The sequence below is a fragment of the Equus quagga genome, chromosome 15 (genome assembly GCF_021613505.1).
Source record: "Equus quagga isolate Etosha38 chromosome 15, UCLA_HA_Equagga_1.0, whole genome shotgun sequence".
NCBI lineage: Eukaryota > Metazoa > Chordata > Mammalia > Perissodactyla > Equidae > Equus > Equus quagga.
The window spans coordinates 90,533,551-90,559,606 of record NC_060281.1 but is presented as its reverse complement, the minus strand read 5'-3'; the positions used below and the strand labels follow the sequence as shown (position 1 = coordinate 90,559,606).

The following is a 26,056-nucleotide window of genomic DNA, read 5'->3' as shown; positions in this document are numbered from 1 at the left end:
AGAAGGGAGGCCCAGGGCAGCTGGGGGTTGGGCCTGAGCCCAGGGCTATGGTGGGGCTGGACCGTGCCCCCAGTGTCCCTTTAACGCTGCTGGCCTGGCCTGGCCTGGGCCCCTGCTTTGCCTCATGTTCAGCTGGGGCTGCAACTGCTGTGCTGACTCCTGCTCCCAGCAGCCAGCAGGAGCTGAGAGCAGGGCCTCCCCAGGGGCCTGGACAGGCTGGGGCGTATGGATTACAAAACTGAGAAATAAGTGATGACCAGGAAGTGGCGAGTGGGCACCCTGCAGAGGCTGCTGCAGCTCAGGGTCCTGGTCTACATGGTGGGTGAGAGAATGGCTCCTGGGTGGGTTGGCTGGAGGGACCCTGACTGGTCCTGCTGGGCTGAGGGTTGGGGGTCTGACTCTTCAGGGGCCGGGCTGGTGGTGGTGGAGGGGGCATGTTGGACAGGGGAGGGGCAGAAGGAAGGATCTCCGTCTGTCTAGAAGCCAGCAGGGACAAGAGCGAGCCATGTGCTTGTGTCCTCCTGTGTGCCCACCAGCTTCCTTTGCTGGGCCTTGTCCCCAGCCACGTGTTGGGCTCTGGGCACAGAGCAGGATGGTCTCTCCCCACCCAGGAGGCCCCAGGAGGGCAGGAGGTAGTCCCTGACCCCTGTGAGAGCTGCAGCCCTGAGGCCCCTGAGAAAGGCCACCAGCTGTGCTGGGTCAGGGGAGCCTTTGAGGAGGAGCTGGTGTGGCCGGGGCAGGGGAGGGTGAGGGCTGGTGAGGGAGGAGGCGGGCATCTCAGTCTGAGCGCATTGCTGTCTGATGCGTGGCCTGAACATCTGGCCTGTGCAGAGTGTTTGGGTGGAAATGAGGCTGGAGAAGAGGTGGGGCCTGGACGCTGTGCTGGGAGCCTATAGGGTGTGTAGGGGCTGAGTGGGCGGGGCCAGCTCTGCTGCTGCTCATCATGTGCGGGGGACATGCAACACTGCCCATCGCTTCCTCCCCAGGTGGGCCCTCCTCGCTAAATAAGGCTACTAGGAGCAGGCCCTGGACCCCCAGGTTTCTGTCATCACCAAACTCAAAGGGGTTTCCGTGACTCAGATCAAGGAGCTGGGGAACCGGCTATGGGACATGGCTGACTTCGTGAAGCCGCCACAAGTGGGTGTGTCTGGGTGCTGCTGCCAGGCGCTGACACCTCTGACCCCACCCCTGCAGCGAGTGTGTGCAAGAGGGGATGTGATGCCAGACGGGGTGCTGGCGCTGTCACAGGGCCGGGCTCAGGAAGGGGCTGAATGAGGAGTGGCACTGGATAGGCTCTCCAGGATGTATACGAGGTTTCCAGGTGGACAGAGGGCTGGGTCAGGAAGCCGGGCCAGAGGGACTACATTTACAAAGGGGAATCTGGAAGAGTGGAGGGTTTGGTGGCTCAAGGCTTGAGCTTGAGGGGCAGGTTGGGGAATAGGGGCAGGGCCTGGAGCTCCTGAATGCTACCCGCCCTGTGCTGGGCCCTGTGGGCTGGCTCCTCCTCTGCCCACCCCATGCTGCCTTCTGGCCCCTCCTCCCACCACCATATCCTCCACAGCCCTGTTTCCTCTGTTCTGCTGATGCCCACACTGTACCCTGGGGACACCTGCCCCAGCATAGCTGGCACCTGGTGCGCAACCGTCTCATCTAAGGGAGCCCTCCCCCTCTCCCAGGGGGGCCTCTTTTCATCCAGTGAGGCCATGACGTCCCCAGTGCCGAAGCTGGGCATGTCTGAACACCCACCACCCCTCCCTCCCATCCATTCTGTCTGTGACAGTTTCCCTGCTGACCCCGCTGTCCCTGTGGTCCTCCTGTGGCCCCCAGGTGTGCTCCACGCAGAGGACAGGCTGAGCTTTCACAGGTGACACCGTCAGAGCCTGCCAGCCCTTAGTTTCCACGCTTGGAAGCTCCCTTTCCAGAATGGTGGCCACCAAGTCCCTGAGCACTTCCTGTCACCCTGGTGCTGCGTTCCTTCTGCTGCCCCTGAGCCAGGGGCCCTGGACAGTGGCCTCCACCCTCCGCCTGGCACAGCCATGTCTGTGCCACTGCCTGACACTTAAGGGTGCTTCCTCTCCGGGGTCTGGGACTCCCAGAGAGCTCGCCCTCGTCCCCTCCTGGCTGATGCCCAGAACTCCGTGACCCTGTGTAGGCACTAAAGTCCCTGTTTACAGCAGAACAAGCTGGAAGGGACTGACCTGTTGTCGCTTGGCCAGTGTGTGGGCTCCCACTTCCCTAGAGGCCCCTCTGAGGGTCCCGCCCTTTGTGTGCCACACCTAGCACCTCCACCCTGGCATGGACTCACCCTTCCAGAGTCCTTCCACCGTCCCTATTCTGTCATCTGAATTGGACCAGAGGAGCTGGGCCTCAAGGAGTCACTTCTGCTCCCCCGGGGACAGAACTGTCAGGAGGGAAGGAGTCTCGCTCTGCCTTGGGAGACAGTCCTGCACCCCTATCTGGCCGGGGGGCTGCTCACCCTCCCGCTCTGACCACCTCCAGCTTTCCCATGTGCTCCAAACTCAGGGAACCTGAGGACTAAGCAGGGGAGGGGCATGTCCCTGGGGACTGCAGGGCTGGGTCACGCAGGGGAGACACCTCCTGGACGTGGACAGCTCTGCTCTCTCACCACCTCAGCCCCCTCCATCCCACTGTGGACCTGCTGGGCTGACGAGGAATGTCCTGAAGGGGAAATGGGGATGCACAGCCACGGTCACTGTGGGCCCCATCTTCCAGCACCTCCACTGGGATGGGGGCTCAGGGGGCTGGGCTAGGACCATGCGTGGCTCCCTCATGCAGGCCCAGTGGTGCCTCTGCATCTCTTCTTTCTGCCAGCAGCCCCCTGTCCACTCCATTCCCAGGCCCTATGGGAATTGGAGGCCTGGACTTTGTCTCGTGATTTCAAGGCATAAAAACAGGCCAGTGTGTGATCTTCAATGGGACCCACAGGACCTGTGAGATCTGGGCCTGGTGCCCCTTGGAGAATGAAACTATGCCTGTGTAAGTGTCCCTGACACCCAGGGCAGGGTCCCAGGACCAGCACAGCCTTCCCCTTACCTCCCCCACCTGCAGGAAGCCCCTGCTGGTCCAGGCTGAGAACTTCGTGCTGTTCATCCAAATCACTGTCACCTTCAGCAAGCTCAGCCTCTCCAAGTGAGCACGGTGGGTCCTAGCTGGCCCAGATCCTCCTGGTCCCCTCCTGGCCTCACCCCCCAGCCCCACCTCCTCTCAGGTCCACTGCCTTGGAGACCTGGGATACCACCTATTTCAAGCACTGCAGCTACGACCCACGGTTCTGCCCCTACTGCCCTGTGTTCCGCATCAGGGACCTCGTGGCCATGGCTGGAGGCATCTTTGAGGACCTGGTGTTGCTGGTGAGTCTGTGGGGGGCAGGGTTCTGGGAGGGCTCCAGGAGAGGGCTCCGGGCCAACATGCTGGTGGAGCAGTGATGCGCTGTGTGCAGGGCAGTGTTGTGGCATCCACATCCACTGGGATTGTGACTGGACACCGGGGGCTACGACTGCCAGCCCCACGACTCCTTCCAGCACAGGAGAGGAGCTCCAACTTGAGGTGCGGCCTCACTGCCTGCCTGCTGCTCCTCAGCCAGGTCATTCCCCACCTGTCCTCCTGTGGCAGCCAGGATAGACCACAGCCTGGCCCATCCCTCTGGATGCTCTGCTGTGTGTACGAGGGGGTCCCAGGGCAGGAGGGGGTCTCTCAGCTCCAGGTCCCCCAGCACAGGCTCCGTCCAGCCTCCCTCCTGAGCCCTTTGGCCTCCACCCCATCTGTCCCCACACCCTGCTACAGCTGGGACCCCTCACCCCAGCCCCTCCTCCACTCCACCCTGCCTCCAGCACCTCCCTCCATGGTACAGGTGGCTTTCTTTTTACTTTTGCCTTAAGGTTTTATCTGAAAAACTACAAGAATCTGTAGAAAACTTCAAAGATTAGTACCATGAAAACCCATTTAGCCTTCATCTGAGTTCACCAGGTTTGTTTTTATTTATTTTTTCAAGATTTTGCCCTATTTCTGTTCTCTCTCCCTCTCTAGTGAGAGCCAGGTATATTTAGATGGATTTCACAGGAAACCATTGGAAAGTAAGTGCCAGATATCCAGACACTCACCCCTCTCCATGCTGTCCTGAGAATGAGGACCTTCCCCAGGTGACTGCTGTCCTCTTGTCATACTCAGGAAATTTAACATTGGCAGATAAATCTAATATGTAAATTTCCCCAGCTGTGCCAATAATAGTTCTCAACCTTTTATTTTCTGACCCTAGATGCATCAGAGCTCTTGCGTTGCATGAATTGTCATGTCTTTGAGGCTCCTAAGCAGAACCCCCATCCTTCTGCCCCCTCATGTCACCTTGTCACCCTCACACAGATGTGCACACAGCAACCAGGCCTGGAGGTGACGCCCTGTGACGCTGCCCGCTCAGCCCTCCTGGCATGGCTTCGCTAGCCCCCCAGCCCTGTGCAGCCACGTGGGGCTGGACCTGCCCACACCCTGCTCCCCTCACCTCTGCACTCTCCCCGCCCTCTGTCTCTGCCTAGAGCTCCTTCCTGAGCCCTGGGAATCCAGCCTGAGGGTCTCCTGGCACAAAATCTTCCCTGGGTCATGGAGGAGAGTGAGTGCCCCTCTCTGGACCCCATAGCCCTGGACTGGCCCACCTCCCCCACCCCCACTGCCGGTGTCTGTTTAGGGACCCTTCTGTCCCCGTCCCCTCAGCAGGTAGGGAGCTTCTGAGAGGCAGGTCCCAGCTTGCTTGTCCCCTGTGTCCTCAGCAATGACACAGGGCTGAGACCCAGGACTCAGGCTGGAGTGGATGGAGTCAGTGGATGAGTAAGATGAGGCCTGTGAGGGCCAGCCTCTCCAGGAGTGGGCAGAGCAGCCACTGGACTCTCTCCTGCCCCAGGACAGCTGCTCACTGGGGGAAGGCCTCAGGCATGGAGGCCCGGAGCGTGCTCAACTCTATGGGATCCGCTTCGACATCCTCGTCACTGGGCAGGTAGGGGTCATGCCGGGACAGGTGGGGGCAGGCAGGGGTGAGGGGTGAGAGGGAGTGACAGCCACAGGCAGAGAGGCTCAGCCCAGGTCTGTCTCCGGCAGGGAAGTTTGGGCTCATCCCCACAACCCTCACTCTGGGCACTGGAGCGGCTCAGCTGAGTGTGTTGAGTCTGGACATCATGGCTCCCTCTGGTTGCCGACAAGCATGTGCCCCCTGAGTGTCCACCTGAGCCCCCTTGGCTGACATCGAGTCTTGGGGTGAGGGCTGGGGAGGCAGCGGGATGGCAAGTTGGGGGCCAGGCCATGGGTCTGCCCTGCCTCTCCCAGATCACCCCCTTCTGTGACCTGCTGCTGTTGTACGTGGATGGAGAAGCCCATTTCTACTGGAGGACCAAGCATGAGGAGGGGGCTGCGGGCCTGCCTGACCCTGGGCTACACTTTGGAGGATGGTGGCTGGAGCCCTGACCTTCTGTCCTCATCTGCAGGTAAAGGCCCTGAAGGGAACTGACAGCCCTGAGCAGACAGGAGGCTTCCCCACCCCACATCTGGCTGCCCAGGTGCCTTAGAGGGGGCCCAGCACCTGCCCCCACTGCTGCTGCTGGGAGCTGGACACCGTCACCAGGGTGGGCCTGGCACCAACTCGCTGGCCCATTCCTGAGGCCTGTAGCCTTTCTCTGAGGGCTGGGGCTTGAGGATTGGGGGGTTGGGGACTGGAAAGGTTGGGGGTCCAAACTTGGGGATACAGGGATGAAGCCCCAGCAGGCCCAGGGCATGGGTCGGGGAAGAATTCTACCCTTCAGCTCCCAGACAGACTGTCCCTCCCCCAGCTCCAGCCTCGGCAGGTGCTGCCTGGGGACCACAGAAGCCAGTTTTGTGTAGAGACTGCAGGGAACAGATGCAGGGCCCCGGCCCAGTGGGGCTCCGGCTGGGGCTGGGGCTGGAGATGCTCTCCCAGGCTCCATCTCCAGTGTTCCCAGCAGCTGCCCGCTCACCAGCTGTCTACCACACTGGCTGTGGTCACCTCCGGCCCTGCCTGGCTCCCAGCCCTCCTCCCCTTGCCAGTACCCCCTCACAGGGAGAGCCCCTGCCCTCTCAGCTGCCCTGCATTGGGGTCTGTGCAGCAGAGTCCAAGGCCAGGGAGAAGGCAGCCTGACAGGAGGAGCTGTGGCAGCTGCTCTGTGCTGGGTTCCCAGGGCAGGTTCCCTCCCAGCTCTGGGCCTCATCCATGGAGTGAGAAGTGTGGTGGGCAGATGATCTGACCCCCTAGGACCCGAGGCAAGGACACAGGACCCTCTTGGGCCCATATTTGCTCAGCTGATGAGCGCCAGCCCCTTCCTGGTAGCTGCCCTTGGACTGTGGAGGGCCAGGATGGGGAGGTGGGGGGAGGGGCTGAGTTGGTGGGCATGGGGGTCCTTTGGGACCTTCTATATGTCTCCTTGGTAGCACTAGCCCAATGCCCTGGAACCTGTTCACCAGGCTTCCTGGGAACCATGGCGTGGGGAGACTGTACATCTGGACACATGTCACTGCTGCCCAAGGTCACAGCTGAGAATGTGTCTGGGCAGCTGCCCACCCAACGTGAGGCAACTGCACGAGGACCACACTCTGACCAAAACCCCAGGTGGAGCCCAGGGGCTGGAGAGAATGACCCTAACAGAGGACACAGAGCGCCCAACAGGCTGGCCTGATTCAGGCTCTGGAATCCTCTGGGGGCCTGACACCTGCCTGCTGGAGAATTTCTCCATGTCCCAGGCTCACCGTCAGGAAGGGAGGGATGGAGCTGCAGGAGCCAAGCCCTCTCTGGGTCCCTAGGAGGGGCAGGGTTTGGTGTACCTACCCCAGGGAGACAAGGGGCTGCCTCCTCATGGGTCCCTGGTGAGCAGGACCATGCTGGCAGCTTGCTGGTGGAGCGATATGGGCCCTGAGGGGAGGCCTGGGGCTCAGGCTGGACAGCATCTGGAACCATCTGGCACCTGGAGCCTCAGCAAAGCCTTGGGATCCCAGCCGCCTCTCACCCCCAGGGCAGTGTCCATAGAGGCGGGGTCAGAAGGGCCGGGGTGAGAAGTCACAACCCTGACGCCTGTTTCTTGGAGTGGGGTCACGTGTCCCTGGTTGTCCTTGGGGCCCAGAGAAAGTGATGTTGAGGCTGCAGAGAGTCAAGGAGTAAAAATGCCAAAGCCGGCAGCTTCCTGTGTGGTCCTCACAGGCAGGAACGGGGAGGGGGGAGGCGTCTATGGTAGATGGAGCATGGCCTTGGGAAGACCACGTGGGGTGTAGGGTGGGCCTAGGGACCCCCAAGCATGGGGTCTCACATCCACCAGGTGGGCTGAAGTTACCTGGAGCAGGCCCAGGTGCTTGTGCTCCCACCTGTCTGCGTGTGTCCCTCCCTGAACCTTTGTCACAAAGCTCTGAGGGGGCGGCAGGGAGAGAGGCCGCTGGAAGCTGCCGGCAGCCCTGAGCTGGGAAACAGCTGCTGCCTCAGTCTGCATGTGGGTGCACACCCAGGGCACCATGTGGGCCATGTGGGCCTGTGCCTGAGAGATGCGTGTGCCTGGAAAGGGGGCCTCTCCATCTGGGGCAGGCCTCAGGACATGCCCTGCTCACTGGGAGCCCTGGGAAACCAAGGGAACCCCAGAACTCCACCGTCCTTTCTAGGTGGCCTCCTGGGGTCCAGGCTCTGCTCTCTTGATCTTCCCCTGAGGGGAAAAGAGAGGAGACTCGGAGGTGCCTGGCCCCATCCTTTCAGGGACCCCTCTGTGCCTGGTGTGTGTAGCTCCCCTCTGAGCTGAGCAGAGGGCACTGACTTGAGGGCAGGACCCTGGGACCCAGGCCTGGCCATCTCCCTGACTCAGAGTCGGCAACTTTGCTGTGGATTGAGGACAATCATCTGGTTCCTGGGTGCAGGTGAGGACAGTACCACAAAGAACACCCCAGTGGACATGGCAACAGGCCACATGGCTGGCCGAGCAGTTCTTATTGTGGATTCCTGGGACTCAAGCTTCTTCTCTGCCCACCCTACTCCACGTGCCCAGGTAGCTGGAGTTGGTCATAAACTGGAAGGCACTGGGCAGAGTCTGCCATACCACTGCTGGCCACGGCCCACTCCCAAAGACTCGAAGCTCAGCACCTGGGCTAAGGTCCTGAGGTCCTGAGGACCCCCTGGCATGGGCAGACCAGCAACCCCAACCTGCCCTGGAAAGAGGAGCTGCCAGCTCCTCCAGCCTCTAGAGGAGGTGGGAGAGGGCAGGCAGACCCCAGTGGTCCTCATGGACTGGCGGGCTGCTCCATGTGTCTGGGCTCCTGGGCCGGTGTTTGGCTAGGGGGCTGCAGGGCTGGCACCATCTCCTCCAGGCTGCTGTGTGGGGCTGTCAACACCTGCCGCTCCCGCTGGTTCTCCTTGCTGTGCCAGATACCGTAGCCAAAATATACTGCAAGTCCTGCAAGGGTGGCACAAGGCTGAGGGCCATGTCCCAGCACTGCTTCCCTGCTTGCCCTCCCCCTGCAGCCCCCCCAGGGTCCCAGCCTGGCCCCCACTCACCCATCAGCAGCCAGATGGACAAGTGCAGCCAGGCCAGGTAGCTCAGGTGCAGCATGAGGAAGATGTTGAGGAGGATGCTCAGGGCGGGAGTCAGGGGCGTCATGGGAACCTGAGGGGACAAGGGCTGGGCTGGGCTGGGCTGCAGGGAAGGGCTGCTGGCCCAGGGCCTGATTTCTCAGGAGTCCACAGACCCTTTCTCTGCCTCTGGAGATTCCAGAGACAAGGGCCCAACCACCAGGCAGAAAGAGGGATGTGGGGTACTGGCCTCCGCCGCCCTGCGGCCCTGGTGCATCCTGCCCTGGCAGAGGAGGAAGGGGTGAAGGGAGTTGGCTGGGCTGAGCGCAGTGGGTGCTGGCTGGAGGAAGTACCTGAAAGGTGTCCTGCCGGCGCTGTTGCTGGTGGGCCCCCAGGACTAGGAGACTGAGCAGAAACGTGGCGGAGCTGAGCAGGAGCAGCAGGGTGTAGCCCCAGGGCGGGAGGTGCAGGGCCAAGTCTCCGAAGACCAGCACACAGTCCAGGGTGATGGCCGAGGCCACCAGGACACTGAGCGCCCAGGCCACAGCGGCTCCAGGCCTGCACCCACCCAGGAAGCCAAGGTAGGGCCTCAGGGCTGGTCGCAGCTGCCCAGGCTCAGGGGCTGGGGCCTGCTGTGTGTCCACAGGGCTGCCTGGGCCCTGAGAACTGGATGGCAGGGACCTTCGGAAGCGAAGCACGATAATGCTGGTGGCCACGAAGGTGTAGGTCAGCAGTGCACAGATGCAGCGGAACTGCACTAGTGCCTCAAATTCGACCAGCAGAGCCAGGAAAGCCATGAGGAACCCGAACACCAGGATGCTCACCACAGGCACCTGTGTCAGGGGGTGCACGTGGGCAAACACCTGGAAGAAGAGCCCGTCGGCGGCCATGGAATACACCATGTGTGGCAGGGCAAAGAGGGAGCTGAGCAGGACAGTGTTCATGGCTGTGACAGAGGGTGGGAGAGGGTCAGCATGGTGCACAGGCCCACCAGGCACTGTTGCTAGGGACCAGGGCATGGGTGGCCCCTTGGGAACACAGGCATGAATTTCTCTGGGCTCTCAGAGTGAGCCTGAGTGTATGTGGGTGCTGGATTGTTCCCCCTCACCACCCAGGAATGGGACATCCCAGTTTAGGTGACAGACCCACTGGAAATCTGATGAGAGCTGAGTCCCTCTGCCTGGAAGGATCTGGAAGCACATGCCCAGACTTGACATTCTGTGTACAACTGGGAGGGGCAGTGAGTAGGTCCCTCCCACAAGCTCAGGTGGAGAGTCTAATCATTAGCACCTTCCTGGGCCCAGGATGCAACTGGGAGCAAAGGCCCAGAGGAGATGTGTTCCCTGGAGGTTTAGGGCAGGGCCCCACTGCTCGGTTCCCTACCCCCTTGCCTGGAAGTGCTCCTTACCGCAGATGGCACCAGCCACCACGATGAAGCCTGCCCAGCTATAGCCCCGCTGGTAGAAGGCATCAGCAAGTGCCCAGTTAGGGTCCAGGAGGTGCCAGGGCACCATTAGGGTGAGGACTGTGGAGATGAGGATGTAGGCACCAGTCACCAGGCCAAGCGAGATGGCGGTGGCCATGGGCACTGCTCGCTTTGGGTTCTGGGTCTCCGCACTTGAGGCAGCAATGACATCAAAGCCCATGAAGGCGTAGAAGCTGGTGGCAGCCCCAGCCATGACACCGGAGAAGCCGAAGGGTGCAAAACCGCCCTCCTCAGTGCTCCAGTTGTGCGGGCGGGCCAGGACAAACCCCAGGATGATGATGAAGAGGATGACGACCAGGCTGATGGCAGAGAAGGTGCGGTTGAGCCAGGAAGAGACACGGGCTCCACAGGTGATGAATGCAGAAGCCAAAAGTGCAATGCCAGCAGCCAAGAAGTCTGGGTACTGGGCCAGGAAGGGCACCTGCCAGATGCCCACATGGGCCTTGGTGAAGCTGCTGATTTGGTGGCTGAAGATAGCATCCAGGTAGCTGCTGTAGGCGCGGGCCACAGCAGCACCAACAATGAGGCAGTCAACAAACATGTTCCACCCAACGAGGAAGGCCCACAGCTCGCCCATGGATATGTAGGTGAACAGGTAGGCAGAGCCCCTGTCGGGCACACGCACTGCAAACTCTGCATAGCATAGGGCTGCCAGCAGGGAGGCCACGGCAGCCACACAGAAGGACACAAGCACTGCAGGGCCAGCCATCTCCTTGGCCACGGTGCCTGTGAGCACGTAGAGGCCGAAGCCCACCATACCACCCACACCCAGCAGGATCAGGTGCAGCATGGTCAGGTGGCGCCGTAGCGATGTCTCCGTGGTGGGCTCCTCCAGTGTCTTCAGCCGGTTCAGCTTCTGGCAGAAGCGCACCAGGCTGGCTGTGCTGCACAGCCCCCGAGCCATGGTGGGCAGCTGAGATGAGCCCCAAGCCAGATGCCAGCACCTATGAGAGAGGGGAGTGACAAGCTGCCCAGCCAGGTCTTGACCAGCCTTCAGTCCTTGCTCTGACCCTGCTCTGGGGACCCAAGCCTGGAACCACTGGCAGCTTCAGGGCTGGATGAGGCAGGCTCAGGGCTTGGCAGCAGTGTGGGCAGGAGGCCACAGGAAAGTGTGGGGATCCCTTTGGGCCATCTCTCAGGGAGGGAAGGGTGTGTTCAGGAAGGGCTCTGAAGGTGGGGGCGGGGAGCCCCAGGGAGCGTGGCTAGGAAAAGTTTTAGTGTTCTGGGTTCTGAGAGCATAAGGGAAACGAGAGGCATCCCAGGAGCTGAGCCAGGCCTCCAGGACGCAGAAAAAGAACGACTCTGTGGCCCTGGGCTGTGCCCAGATGGTGACTTGGCCTCAGACAGAGGTGTTCATCTGCCAAACCCCCTCCCTGCTGGGCTGGAGTAACAGCCCTCCCCATAGGGAGTGGGGCTGCCCTGAGCCCTGTGTCTGAAGGCAAGGCTTGAACCTGCCCCTGTATCTGCACACATTGCTGGATTCAGCTCTGCTGTGCCCCATCGTCAGGCACCTGAGCCTTGGCCTCCTTTCTGTCCTGAGTCTGTCCCTGATTCACCTGCTATTGCCACCACTGCTCTTCACTCACCCCCACCCCTGGCTGCCAGATCCAGCGCTGGGCCCTGTCTCACGGTCACACATGCACTCAGCCCACCCTGCCCACACCTCACATGGTCAAGATCAGAGCTCCCCAGGTTCTGCGGAAGCTCTATGATTGTGCCCAGTTCACAGATGAGGAAGACCAGGCCACCAGGTAAGTGACTAGCCCAGGTCTCCAGGGTGGCCTTGGGAGGCAGGTGGAGGCTAAGGTCCAGGTCTGGGTGGGGTCTGGAACCCACTCTCCGTCCACTGCTGCAGACGCCCTCCTTGATCCCTCATCCCAACACGTGGACTCCACCAACTGGGCACCATTCAGGCCCCTCGACCCTGGGAGGTGTGGGGGCTGTGGGACTCAGGCAAGACGCTGGTAAGATGAGGGTGTGAATGTGGCTGAGAGGCCCTGGGCAGTCCCTGACCTCTGGCACAATAGGATGGCAGTAAGCCACCCTCACCCACTGACGAGGGAGCGCCCGGCTGTGGGGAGTGTTCTGTGAATTGGCAGAACTCATGCTGGCTGTTCTGAGCTTCCAGCTACCGACAGTGTCCTGAAAGGAGGCAAGCAGACCCCTGGGGACGACCTCTAGCCCTCCAGCTTGGGGCACCCCTAGGGCCCCTCAGACATCAATGATAGCCCCTCCCAGCCCAAGAGCACCTGTCAAGTCTGGAGGACCGGGGGGACCCTAACTACAGCTCTCCGCTTGTGTATATCCATGAGAGGTGTCGTGGACTGAGCATCTGCTCCATGCCAGTCCCTGCATCATGGGAACACATCATGTGTCTCATCATGTGACCAACACAAACCACCTCAGGCTTATTTACTACTAGAGCTGAGGGGTCTTTGTCCTTCAGTGCTTCCTACTCCTTTGAAAGTGGAAAGGCTGGTATCACAGGTGTGAACTTGTTTACAGAAAAATGAGGACAATCCATCCAACCAAAGCAAAACCAAAACAGTCATCCTCTTCCCCCAGAACTCTCTCCATGTTGTCAGGTTTCTATGTGGTTTGTGGGATAGGACGTTAGGGGCACCTGCAGGCTGTCTGGCTCAGCGGGCTGGTGACAGGGTGGTGGACTCCCAGACAAAATGGTGCCACTTGGAGCACTCTGCCTTAGCCAGCCCCTTGCTGCCTTCTGGTATGTGGCTGACGTTGTCTTGAGGAACTTCTCAGATGGGCTCCCACTTCCTGCAGGGGTGACCCCTCCTGCACCTCGCTCCTGTGGCCTAAACATAACCAAGCAGATGTTCCTTGCTCTGAAACGCCTTCACAGAAACCCAGAAAAGTGCATTTCCAACCAAGAGGCCTGGGCGGTTGTGTAACAGGAGCTCCCCCAAGGCCTGACCAACGGCCACCTGAGAGCTGGTGTGCAGGGTTTCAGAACACTGACTTTTCATCTACCCAGAGAGGGGCTCTCACCACACCCCCTTCACAGGCACCAACATCCAATGGATACTCGTGGCCAAGCATGGTCGATGCAGTAAACTAAACTTCCAGGGACATGGCTGGGCCAAGTGCTGGACCCCAGCGAGCAAGGCAGTTACACTGAGCAAGACATGAAGATGCAGTGAAGAGAAAGCACCAAAAATACAAGGAGAAGAAGAGAGAACGCTTCCCACCTCATCCTACACAGCCAGGAGCACCCTGACACCAAACTCAACAAAGACATCAGAAGGAAACTATAGACCAACATCTTTTATGAATATAGAGACAGAATTGCTCAACTGAGTACCAGCAAATTAAATCCAGAAACATGTAAAAAGGAGCAAGCAGGATTTATCCCAGAAATGTAGGATTGATTTAACATATGAAAATCAGTCAATGTAATGTGCCATACTAATGGAATAAATGAGAAAAGTCACATGATCATCTCAACAGACACAAAGAAAAACCATCAACAAACCTGGACTAGAAGGGACCACCCTCAAACTGACGAAGACCATCCACAAAAATCCCTCGGCTGCTGTGCTCAGTGGTGAGAGACTGAAAGCTTTCCCTTTGCTCAGTAACAACATCAGGAGGTCCTCTCTCCACTTGTATCCAACATTTTACTGGGGGCTCTGGTCATGGCAATTAGGTGAGAACATGAAATAAAAGGAATCCAGATAGGAAAGGAAGAAGTAAAACTATCTGTAGCCACAGATGACATGATCTTATGTAGAGAAAATGCTAAGGGGTCCACACAAAAAATATTAGAACTAATAAACCAATTCAGCAAAGGTACTAGATATAAGCTCAATATACAAAAATCAATTGTATTTCTATACACCAGCAATGAACTATCCAGAAATGAAGTTAAGAAAACAATTCTGCTTACATGGCACCAAAAAGAATAAGTTTATGCATAAATATAGTTAGAATAAATTTACCAAAAGAAATGCAAGACTTCTACACTGAAAACTACTAAACATCATTGAAAAAAATTAAAGACCTAAATGAGTGGAAAGACATCCCACGTTCATGGACTGGAAAATTTAATATTGTCAAAATGGCAATACTCCCCAAATTGGTCTGCAGATTCTGTGTAATCCCTAGCAAAATCCCAACTCCCCGATTTGCAGCAATTATCCAGTTGATCCTGAAATTCGTTTGGAGATGCAAGGGACTCAGAAGAGCCTAAACCATTTTGAAAAAGAGGAAAGTTGGAGGACTGACATGTTCTGACTTCTAAACCAACTACAAAGCTACAGTAATCAAGACAGTGTGTTACAGAAATAAGGAATGGAATGGAATTAAGACTCCAAAAATATGGGCAATTAATTTTTAAAGTTTATGGCCAATTGATTTTTAAAAAATAGACTTCCTGTTAATTTTCAAGAATAAAGTGAGGTAGAGTTCCCATATACCCCCAGGCCCTACGTGTACACAGCCTTCTCCACTGTCAACATCCCCCACCAGATTGGTACATTTGTTATAACTGATGAACCTGCATTGACACATCATTATCACCTACAGTCCATGGTCTACATTAGGGCTCACTCTTGGTGTTGTACATTCCATGGTTTTGACAAATGTATAATGACGTGTACACACTACTACAGCAAGCCCTAAAAATCCTCTGTGCTTCACCTATTCATCCCTCCTCCCCACTAGCCCCTGGAAACCACTAATCATCTCACTGTCTCCACAGGTTGGCCTTTCCAGAAGGTCATAGAGTGGGAATCGAATCACACAGTATGTACACTTTTCAGGTTGGCCTTTTTCACTTAGTAATATGCATTTAAGATTGTCTCATGTCTTTTCTTGGCTTGGAAGCTCCTTTCTTTTTAGCACTGAGTCATATCTCTTGTCTGGGTGGATCACAGTTTATCCATTCACCTACTGAAGGACATCCTGGTTGCTTCCAAGTTTTAGCAATTATGAATAAAGCTGCTGTCAACATCCATGTGCAGATATTTGTGTGGACATAAGCTTTCAACTTATTTAAGTAAATATGAAGGAGTGTGATTGCTGAATCACATGGTAAAAGTATGTTAAGTTTTGTAACAAACTGCGAAATTGTCTTCCAAAATGGCTGCGCCATATTGCATTCCCACCAGCAAGGAATGAGCGTTCCTGTTACTTCACATCCTCAGCAACATTTGGTGTTGTCAGTGTACTGGATTTTTGCCAAACTAACAGGTGTGTACTGGCATCTCATTGTTGCTTTAATTTGAAATTCACTAATGACACAGGAAGTAGAGCATCTTTTCATAGGCTTATTTGCCAACTGAATGTCTTCTTTGGTGGGCTGTCTGTTTAGATCTTTTGCCCATTTTTAATTGGGTTGTTGGTTTCCTTATTGTTGGTTTTTAAGGGTTCTTTGTATATTTTGTATTGTACAAACATTTTCTGCTAGCCTATGCCTTGTCTTTTTATTCTCTTTATGGCCAGTTGATGTTTGACAAGTGCCAAAACAATTCAATGGAGGAAAGAATAGTGTTTTCAACACACCGTGCTACAACAATTGGATATCCACGTTCACAAGTGGGCAGTAAAAATGCTAAGTCATACTCTTACCTCACACCTCACACATACAAAAATTAACTCAAAATGGATGAAATACCTAAATCTAAGAGCTAAAACTATACACACAAACCTGGGAGATATTGTGGGTTCAGTTCCAGACCACTGTAATAGAATGAAAGTCACAATAAAGTGAGTCTTATGAATTTTTTGGTTTTCCAGTGCATATAAAAGTTATTTTTACACTATAGTCTATTAAGTGTGCAATGGCATTGTGTCTAAAAAACATACATACATTAATTAAAGAATACCTCATTGCAAAAAAATGCTAACTATCCTCTGAGCCTTCAGTGAGTTGTAATCTTTATGCTGGTGGAGGGTGTTGCCTCCATGTTGATGGCTGTTGACTTATCACAGTGGCGGTTGCTGAAGGTTGAGTCAATTGTCACAATGTTTTAAAATAAGCCAACAATGAAGGTTGCTGCATCAATGGACTCTTCCTTTTGTAAATGATCCCTCTGTAGCATGCAATACCATCTGATAGCATTTTACCCAGACTAGAACTTCTTTCAAAATTGGAGTCAGGGCTCTCAAACACTGTCACTGCTTTATCAACTAAGTTTATGTAATATTCTAAATCTTTTCTTGTAATTTTAACAATCTTTACCAGGAGTAGATTCCATCTCAAGAAAGTTCTTTCTTTGCTCATCCATAAGAAGCAACTCCTCATCTGTTAAAGTTTGATCATGAGATTGCAGCAATTGCATCTTCAGGCTCCACTTCTAATTCTAGTTCTCTTGCTATTCCCACCACATCTGCAGTTACTTCCTCCACTGAAGTCTTGAACCCCTCAAAGTCATCCATGAGGGTTGGAATCAACTTCTTAGAAACTTCTGTTCATGTTGATATTTTGACCTCTTCCCATGTTCTTAATGGCATCTAGAATGGTGAAACCTTTCCAGAAGGTTTTCAATTTACTTTGCCCAGATCCATCAGAGGAATCACTATCTATGGCAACTATAACCTTATGAAATGTATTTCTTAAATAATATGACTTGAAAGTCAAAATTACTCCTTGATCTACGATCAAAATGACTGCCCAGAACTTGAGGAATGGATGTTGTGTTAAAAGGCATGAAATCAATATCAAACACGTTGTATCTCTCCACCAGAGCTCTTGGGTGATGAGGTTCATTGTCAATGAGTAGTATTTTGAAATAAATCTTTTTTCTGAGCAGCAGGTCTCAACAATAGGCTGAAGATATTCAGTAAACCATGATGGAAACAGATGTGCTGTCATCCAGGCTTTGTTGTTCCATTTATAGAGCACAGCAGAGTCGATTCAGCACCAATCTTAAGGGCCCTAGGATTTTCAGAATGATAAATGAGCAATGGCTTCAATTTAAAGTCATCAGCTGCATTAGCCCCTAACAAGAGAGTCAGCCTGTCCTTTGAAGCTTTGAAGCCAGGCCTTGACTTCTCTGCTCTAGCTATGAAAATCCTAGATGGCATCTTCTTCCAATGTTACTCTCTTTCACCTATATTAAAAAATCTGTTTAGAGTAGCCACCTTCATTAATGATCTCAGCTAGATCTTCTGGATAACTTGTGCAGCTTCTCCATCAGCACTTGCTGCTTCCCCTTGCACTTTCATGTTATGGAGATGGCTTCATTCCTTAAACTTTATGAAACATCTGCTAGCTTCAGCCTTTTCTTCTGCAGCTTCCTCACATCTCAGCCTTCACAGACTTGAAGAGAGTTAGGTCCTGGCTCTGGATTAGGCTTTGGCTTAATGGAATGTCATGGCTGGTTTGATTAGTGGGTGTGTGACAGAAGACAACCCATGCTCTCGTGGGAGACCAGAGACACCGTTTTCACTACACCATCCTTACTGCTTGTGCAATGAAGCTCTTTACTCTCTCTGATTATTTTGGGGAGTGAACATTTTGGATCACGAGGGCCACATCATCCGTGCCCTCCCCAGGGATGCCTCCTGCATCTTTGTTAAAGATTTATTCTCAGCCTGGAAAGTTGCCTCCAGGTCCTTCCTTAAAAAGGCTCATTGGATTGAGTCACTAATGGAATAAATACACGAATGGAGATCCTACTCATCAATGGCCAGATGATGGCCTTTTGAATTGGAAAAACTTCTATATTTGAAAAATATTTTAGAAAGCTCTTATCACAAGCAGCTGTCTTATGGATATTTGTGGGGAGATCAAATTGAAAAGAAAATTTAAAAAATATAATGACTGGCCTGAGGGAATCACTTAATAAAATGAAAGAACAGAAGTCCAACTTATAACAAAGATTAAAAGGCAAATTTAATGAAACTTCCCCTTCTCCCCCCACCTCTGCTCCCCTATACCCCCAGCTCCCTGTCCCTGACCCCCTAGAAGATCTGGTGGATCTCTGGGCCCCTGGTTTCCACTCCTCCTCTCAAGACTTAGCTCCTCAGCCACTTTCCTCAGATTCTAAAACCCCAACTTCTCCAAACAGCATCCAGCTGTCCATCTTCACTGCCCTCTCTTTAGAAGACTCACAGGGGGCCCTCAGGCCTGACCCCCAAGTTAGGGGCACCAGGTCACTGGTGTAAATGCTGAAAGCCAGGAAGTGAATTCAGTGGAAGCAGCCAGGACAGGCAGGAAGGCTGGTTTGCTGTCCCTTCCAAATCCTCCTGCTTTCCAGGGCTCTGTCACCAGGCTCTGCCGGCATCAGGCAGTCCATGCAGGGTCCACTGTGGATGTGCCCTGGACCTCCGCTGCAGACAGTTCATGTCCCCTGGACACAGCCCATCTATGAAATTATAAACCTCTCCTGCCTCCATGGTCAGAAGATCCCACTAAATTTAGAGAGGACTCAGAAAGGTCAGTGGCTATTCATAACCCCACCCACGGAGATCATGGCTGGCTGCTAAGCAGGTTCTTCCAGCCCAGGATTACACTGTAGTTATCACACAGGCCAGAAGGTGCCCTGGAGGAAACCCCCTCACAGGGGAAATAGAGGGCCAGACGCTCTCCCAGGCCCTCCTGCAAATGACCAGGAAGTGGCTCTGCTCGAGGCTGACACTCAAGGTTTAATGGGAGTGATTTTAGAGGTGTTTCCTCCAAAAGTTAATTGGTCACAAATTGAATTATGCACTCAGAGTGAGGGGGACATCCAAAAGCTTTTGTGGAACATTTTATACAAACTTTTCAAAGGTGCAGTGCATTACACCCGGAAGCCCCAGAGCACAGGAATCTCCTAATTCCTGCTCTAGAGGAAATTTTTTCCTGATATCAAAAAGCAAATTGCAAACAGTGTGGTTGTTTGGTTTGAGCAAGCAGTAAGTGTAATGGAGACTGCGACACAGTTCTTTCAAAATAGCAGGAAAGTAAAAGAAAAAATGAGTTAAATGCAACTCATCTCACTTTCCAACTTGAATCCTTACAGAAGAAAACTGAGACTGTGAGAGTCAACTGAAGCCCACTCAGAGGGCTCCCTATTCGCCTCCAGACACTTGCAAGTCTTGCAGGAAACCAGGGCATTGGAGAGATTGTCCTGCTCTTAAGAGGACGGAAATCTAAAAAATATCCCTCTTGGTCCCAGCACCCCCAGAAGGCTTATTTTTCTCCTCCTGAGGGGCATTTCCCCCTTAAATGATGGGGTCAGCTGATCCTCAGTCGCTCTCCCGAGCTGCCATTAAACTTAAAATAGAGGATCAGGAACTGGATTTCTTAAGGGACACTGGTGTGACTTTCTCTACTCTCCCTTCAGAGGGTTTATCTCTACCCATCCCCTCTGATTCTGTTCAAGCTGTTGGAGTCTCTGGGCAGCCTATTTCATGACCCAGATCCCAGCCCACTCCCACACCTTTAGCCCCTTAACACTCATCCTGCCTCTCTAGTTTCCCACTGCTCACCAGGAAACATTTTTATTAGAGATTTATTTTGTACATTTTATGCCTCTATAAATTGTAATGAGAAGGTGTTTTGATCTCCCTGTCCTCAGACCAAACTCCAAGTCTCCTACTTTCCTTGCTAGAGACTTATCTGATTTAAATTCTTCTGAAGAGGAAGAATCTTTAAATGACGTGCCCATTAGTCTTTGGGCTACACGTGCAAATGAAGAGGAATTGTTACGGAGTGCAGAACCCACACACATTACTTAAAAAAAGAATCAACCGTTTCCATCATAAACCAATACCCAGTCTCCAGAGATGCAGAGAGAAGAGTTGAAAATATAACAGACCCCCTTCTGCAACAGGGTGGACTAGCTCTTACCTCCTCCCCCTGTAATCCTCCAATCTGGCCAGTGAAAAAAGAAGCTGAGTTTGACTCAGACGGGAACCAAACCCATAGATTTGTACAAGCCCTCAGAGCCATGGAGTCTGTATTCCTCAGCATTCTTGGCCCCCAATCCAGCTGTCATCCTGAGCTCGGTTCCTGCTGGTGCAGCCTGGGTGACAGGAGTTGACCTTGCTCAGCTCTCTTTCCAATCCCACTGCAGCCTCACAAGTTCCTTCTGCATTTACATTTAAAGGGAGGCCATTCACAGGGACTCACCTTCCTAGGGATATTGAGTCTCCCTCAATATTTTCCCAAATCCTTGCAGTGGACTTGAATTCTGTAGCCTTCACTCAAGGCTCCGCTCCTGTTCAGTATGTGGATGACCTTCTACTCTGTAATCAGAGTAAATAGGGAGCCTTTACAGACCCCTCACTCTCCTGAAGGCACGAGCTGCTCGAGGCCATAAAGCCTCCAGATCTAAACCCCAGTGGGTGCAGATGACTGGGACCTACTCTGGACAGGAGCCATGTCAAGGCTTTCAACAGCTCACCCCAAATACCTTGAGTCCACTTTGTCCACCCCTCTCCCCAAAATGAAGAAACAGCTACGTACACATCTAGGGGCAGCTGGTTACTGCCCGGGTGGATTTCTGATTCTGCAGCCCTTGCTAACCCTCTGTGTGCTCTTCTCCCAGACATCACCCCACAGCCTATTTCCTGGCCTTCAGAGCCATGAAACTCCTGTGAAGCCTTAAAATCAGCTTTGTCCACAGCCCTGGTTCTCTGCATACCTAATTTTGACAAACCTTTTCATCTATACTGCCATGAAAATAGTGGAATTACTGCATGCGTTCTAGGACAGTCTTTGCCCCTCAGACTTGTCCTATAGCAGCATATTTCTCATGCCAACTAGACCCTGTGGCATCAGGTATGCCCCCATGCTTATGTGCTGTGGCTGCAGCTGCCACCCTGACTGACAAAGCCAGTACTCTAACATTAGGCTCTCCCAGTCATCTCTATGTTCACCAGGCTGTGTCTGCTCTTTTCCAAGTTCACAGGACACAACACCTCTCTACAGGGCCACAGACCACCTATGAGCAGGTTCTTCTAACTAACCCTTCCCTAATCTTACATCTTTGTATCACTCAGAATCCAGCTACCTTACTACCCCTCCCTGATGATGGAGAGCCCCACTCCATCCCACATGATTGCCCTGCATCTATAGAAAGGGTCGCAAAGCCATGAGAGGTTATCTTGGACATCCCTTTAGACAATCCAGACTTACTTCTATCTTGTGATGGCTCCTGTACATAGAGTTTCTGGGGAAACATAATAACTGGTTATGCCACAGTTTCCCCACATAAAATGCTCGAAGCTTGTTCCTTGCCCACTGTAAAATCACCCAAGCTGCTGGATCATAGCTCTCACTAGAGCCTGCACATGAGCACAAGGGAAAACTGCCACTCTGTACACAGACTTCAGATATGCTTTTGGAGTCTGCCATGCTGTGGGCACAGTTTGGAAATCCCGTGGAGTCTTACCTTCTGCAGGAACTCCCATTGCTAACGGACACTTAATTCCTGCCCTATTACAAGCTATTCACCTCCCTTCTCAAAGTGCCATTGTTCCCTGGTCAGCCCACACTCAGGAGACTGATGTCAAATCTTCAGGAAACAACAGGCTGACAGAGCTGCTAAATGTGCAGCTTACCATGGACCCCCTTGTCCCTTCTCCACCCAGTTTTTAAACCTGCCTTTATCCCTGACTCATGTTATTAACTGTCAGGCAAATTCTCTACAATCTGAAAAAGACAACTGGATACAAATGGGTGCCAAACAAGGATCAGATGGATTAGACACTGGGCCAAAGGGACTTCCTGTAGCTCCTTTTCTTTTGACTTTATGGCTTGCACTTATCTTCCTCCAAATGGGACATATTTGAAAATGGGGGATAGTTAAGGAACTAAAACACTGGTATTGCCCTGGCAGCCACAAAATTTCTGACCAAATTATTTCCTAGTGCACTACTTGTCAATCTCACCAAGATTCTGGGGGAAATCATTGTGCCCCAGGAAGTCCTCCTGGGACCGCACTGCCCTGTGCGGCACTCCAGATGGACTTTACAGCCTTGCCCCAGCTGTAGGCTGTTCTCACTGTTTGGTCATCGTCTGCGTGGTTAGTGGATGTGCTGAGCGCTATCCGACTAGACGTGCAGAGGCCACAGCAGTGGGACAGAAATTAACAACTGCGGCTGTTCCTTGTTCTGGCTTCCTTTACGGATTGAAGCAGAGCGAGGAGCTCAGTGTGCAGCAGAGGTAACCACGTGCTTGAAGAAAGTCTGGGGCACTCGTTAAAATTGCATACCCCACATCATCCTCAATCATCATCTCAATCATCAGAATGTAAAGATCTAGACATGAAAAGGACTTTAGGAAGGTCTGTCAAGAAACTGGACTTAAATGGCCAGAAGCTCTGCCCTTGTCCGTTATAAAGATATGGAATACTCCGAATAGGAGACATGGATTGACTGCTTTTGAAATAGTGTTTAGATGCTTGATGCCTGCTGCCGTCTCTAAATCTTCTATTCTTGGATTAAGTGAATATTATGGGAGCTTAAGTGAACAATTTGATGCTATGACTAGCTATAGACAAAAATTAACTAGTCTACTTGAAGCATATGGTCAACAGGTAAAAGAGGTGTGGCCCCCACCTGCTGACAAGCCTTGTCTTCCTTTGGACCAGGAGATCGGGTGTACATCCAGGTGTACAGTGCTGTCACCTTACTGGGAAGGACCTTATGAAGTCCTACTGATCACCAACACTACCATCAAAATAAAGGAAAAAGTTTGCTGGATCCTTTCAAACCACCCAAAACAGACTGGGAACATCACTCTCAAGACAGCTGGAAGACAGTCCCCACAGGTGACCTTAAACTAAGGTTTCCAGGGTCAATTCCTAGACCTCCGAGTCAGCTGGCCTCATGAAGCAGACAGCTTTTCCCATGATCATGGATCAAGACACCTCACTTTCACCTATTTTCACCCTGCTTTGAAAACTCCTTAAATATACACACACACAAACAAAAAACTCTTTTCCTATTAATGAGTATATATATTCCTCTTAATTATTTATTAGAAAGCCTACTGGAGAGCGCTGGTCTCTATTTGTCCACTTCCCCTCTCTAAGTTTCCACTCTGGGTTCTTTCCCAGTCTGTGTCTTGCTCTTACTCAGCCTCTCTTTCTCACTAGGTTGAGCATAAACCAATCTCCCCCTTATGCCAGCTTACCAAACCCTGGCCACGCTAACTAGTCAGTCTGACTGTTGGTTATGTCAACAGCTAGAGAGCACAGAAGAACCTGAAGTGGTCTTGGTTCCTGCTGATGTGAACACCTGGTGGACTAAGTATGGAAGATGGATGAACGACAGGGTATGGTGTCCACGACAAGGAAGATATCGCTCTGCCACTTCTCCTGGTGAGTCATGTGGGTCCCAGAAAACCTCTATAGAAGCTCCAGGACTGTCCCTTACCTGGATAAAGACAGTAGGTGAAAATTGCTCTCTTTGCATTGAAAGTAAACATGACGCTGGACCTTCCTGGGTGACATACCAGGACAGTATTGCAATCAGATTTTGTGGTTTGATTCTGCAGGTGGCATTCTGTAACATTTTGAGGAAATTGTAAGTGACTCTAACACTATTCCTTTTGGCACAAACATTTGCCCAATAACCAAATGTTCTGGATGGTCTATGTCCACCCTTTTCCAACTTGGGGTATTGCAGGTACCCACATGGTCAAGCTGCCCAATACCACAAACTATATATGGGTGGATCCAAACTCTGGACTCACCTGGTCAGGTGACAGGACCAGGCTTTATAGCTGCCCAAGTGGGACCGCAGGCCTCTTGTACCAGCTACTCTGCAACCTGTTCTGCTCTCCCAGATTGACAGGAGGGCATGGGAAATGGAGATGTTTGGGCACTAACACTCAGTGGCAAAGGTCATGGATTACTCTAGATGTTGAGAACTACAGGTTAAGTTTTAATCTTATCTGTAATGACATTCACTTTTTAATTTTATGTGGCAACAAAGCATGGGAAGGGTTCCCACACCTGTGGTCAGGATGGTGTAGACTTGGATACCTGGTCCCTCTGTCACCAGATACTCCACCCTACATGCCAGCAAAATAGCAAACTTGGGTTCTTTTGTTCATAAGATTGTGCCACGTAAATGTGCCTGTTGAGAAATCATAGAAAATCCACTTGTGTATCACAGCTTCAAGTTCTTTTCAGCATCAAGAGTCTTATTCTCCAGCTTTGGAAATTATCAGTTGGAAAAGGCAATCTGAAATCTCTCCATGGTGATGGAACAAGAGTTCAACAGCACCAGGCAAACTTTGAAGATACTCCAGGTGGAGATTAACAGCCTAGCTTCAGTGGTCCCCCACAATCGACCTGCTCTGGACACTGCCCTGCAAAGGGGAGCTTGTGCAATCATTGGTGAAAAATCTTACTTTTATGTGAACCAAACAGGGCAAGTAGTATCTATCTTCCATCTATAAAGAGAAGATTCACACTTTCCATCAGATGAATGAAGCTCACCCATTTCATTGGACTGACTCATTCCCAGGATCAGGAACTGGTTTAATGGCATATGAGGAGATGGGCTCCCATCCTTTCCTATCTGCTTGTTCATCCTCATTCTAATCTATGTTCTTTTCTCCCTTTGCAGATTTCTTACCCCTTGGCTACTAGCTCATTTTCTCTCTCCACAGTCACCAGCTCAGCTTTTAACATGTGAAACTTCAGGGAAGCTTCAGAAGAGGGAACTGATGGGGTTCATGCCAGGCCACCCCAAGATGTGCCACTCTGCTATGTGGATTATTTTGAGCTGAAGACAACCAAGGCTCAGAAGACTCTGAAAGAACATTTGACCTTCCTCCAAACTTCCTAAAAGACTTCAAGAGAGAAGGGCCTGTCCCAGGAGGAGCTCTTACCTCGGATAATTCTAGGTGTGGGGGGCAGGAAGGCACCTAGCAAGGGCCCTTTTATCAAAAGATCCCTTTCAGGTCCCATTGTCTGTAGATGGGACAGTGCAAACTTTTGTTTACTAAACATGAACTCTTTTCATCTTCCTGTAAATCCTTCTCCCTCTTGAAGTCTCTGACCTCTGTCTCCCTCTCCTTTGTCCAGAAGGACACATATGCCACATTTTCCTGACTGTCTTTGGAATTCTTCATGCTTATGTGAATTCCCCATGTACATGTGTTAAACTTTGTGATTTTCTCCTGCTAACCTGCCTTATGTCATTTTTTCATGTGTGAAGAAGATTGGCCCTGAGATAATATCTATGCCAATCTTCCTCTATTTTATGTGGGGCCCTGCCACAGCATGGCTTGATGAGTGGTGCTAGGTCTGTACCTGGGATCAGAACCTACAAACCCCAGGCCGCCAAAGTGGAGTGTGTGAACTTAACCACTACACCACAGCCTGGCCCTGCCCCATGTCATTTTTTAATTCTTTGGCCACCATAAGAATCAGAAAGGAAAAAGGTGGGGAATTCTCCCTCTTTCCCTACACCTTCAATGTGTAAAAAGTACAATATCTTCAAAGAGCGACAAGAGGAGCTATGCCAGTAATATACGCTGTGACCTGTCAAATTAACACTTGTAAAGTAGAGCCCTGGGGTTATTGGATGGTGAGCCTGGGTTCAACCAGAGACCACAAAGGAATTAAAATAGAGAAGTTTGTCACTCACAGGTCCTGGAGAAGGTCCACAGCACACCTCGAGGGGCCACATCAGGAGGTAAAGGCAGAGAGCAGGGCAGGACCTGGGGCCTCTTTGGGGTCCGCAGGTTGAGTGCTTTGGGGTTCCCGGGCTAAGTCTGGATTGGTCAGTTCAAACCAAAAAGAGGTTTTAGTAAGTTTCCCAGCAGTCTTATCTAAAGGGTACACAGGCATAAGGCCATGGGAGGTTGGGAGAATGCTTCTCACAAGGGGAGTTGTGGGGTCATATCAGGAACTTACATTGACTTGCCACTCTGCCAGTGGTTATCTAGGGCATGCACTCTTGGGAGGAGCTAGTGTCACTTCAAGTCCCCTGCAGGCTGCTTGGCCACATGAAATGGATACTGAGGCAGCAACGCTATGGAGAAGTTCAGCTAAACTCCCAACAAACTCTTAGAAGAAAACAAAGGAGCAAATGACCACAGGTTA

The 26,056-nt window shown here is 52.4% G+C and overlaps 1 protein-coding gene and 1 pseudogene across 1 annotated transcript; one reads left to right on the top strand and one right to left on the bottom strand.

The window, feature by feature from the left end:
- The first annotated feature begins 252 nt into the window (after nt 1–252).
- LOC124227202 (P2X purinoceptor 6-like) lies at nt 253–5,469 on the top strand (annotated as a pseudogene).
- Nucleotides 5,470–8,268: 2,799 nt separating this feature from the next.
- Nucleotides 8,269–10,947, bottom strand: LOC124226913 (cationic amino acid transporter 4-like). Its single transcript, XM_046640727.1, has 4 exons — nt 9,966–10,947; nt 8,911–9,503; nt 8,543–8,651; nt 8,269–8,441 (listed from the first exon to the last, which is right to left on the bottom strand). Exons 1-4 carry the CDS (start codon nt 10,945–10,947, stop codon nt 8,269–8,271), a joined length of 1,857 nt encoding a protein of 618 aa, XP_046496683.1.
- Between the last annotated feature and the right edge of the window lie 15,109 nt (nt 10,948–26,056).

Bases quoted from the DNA above. Each gene is read 5' to 3' on its own strand.
- LOC124226913 (XM_046640727.1), bottom strand. From the start codon at position 10,947: ATGGCTCGGGGGCTGTGCAGCACAGCCAGCCTGGTGCGCTTCTGCCAG. The intron at 9,504-9,965 runs GTAAGGAGCACT...CCTCTGTCACAG, and splicing joins GGTGGCTGGTGCCATCTGCG to CCATGAACACTGTCCTGCTC. The intron at 8,442-8,542 runs GTGAGTGGGGGC...CCACCCTTGCAG, and splicing joins GTCCATCTGGCTGCTGATGG to GACTTGCAGTATATTTTGGC.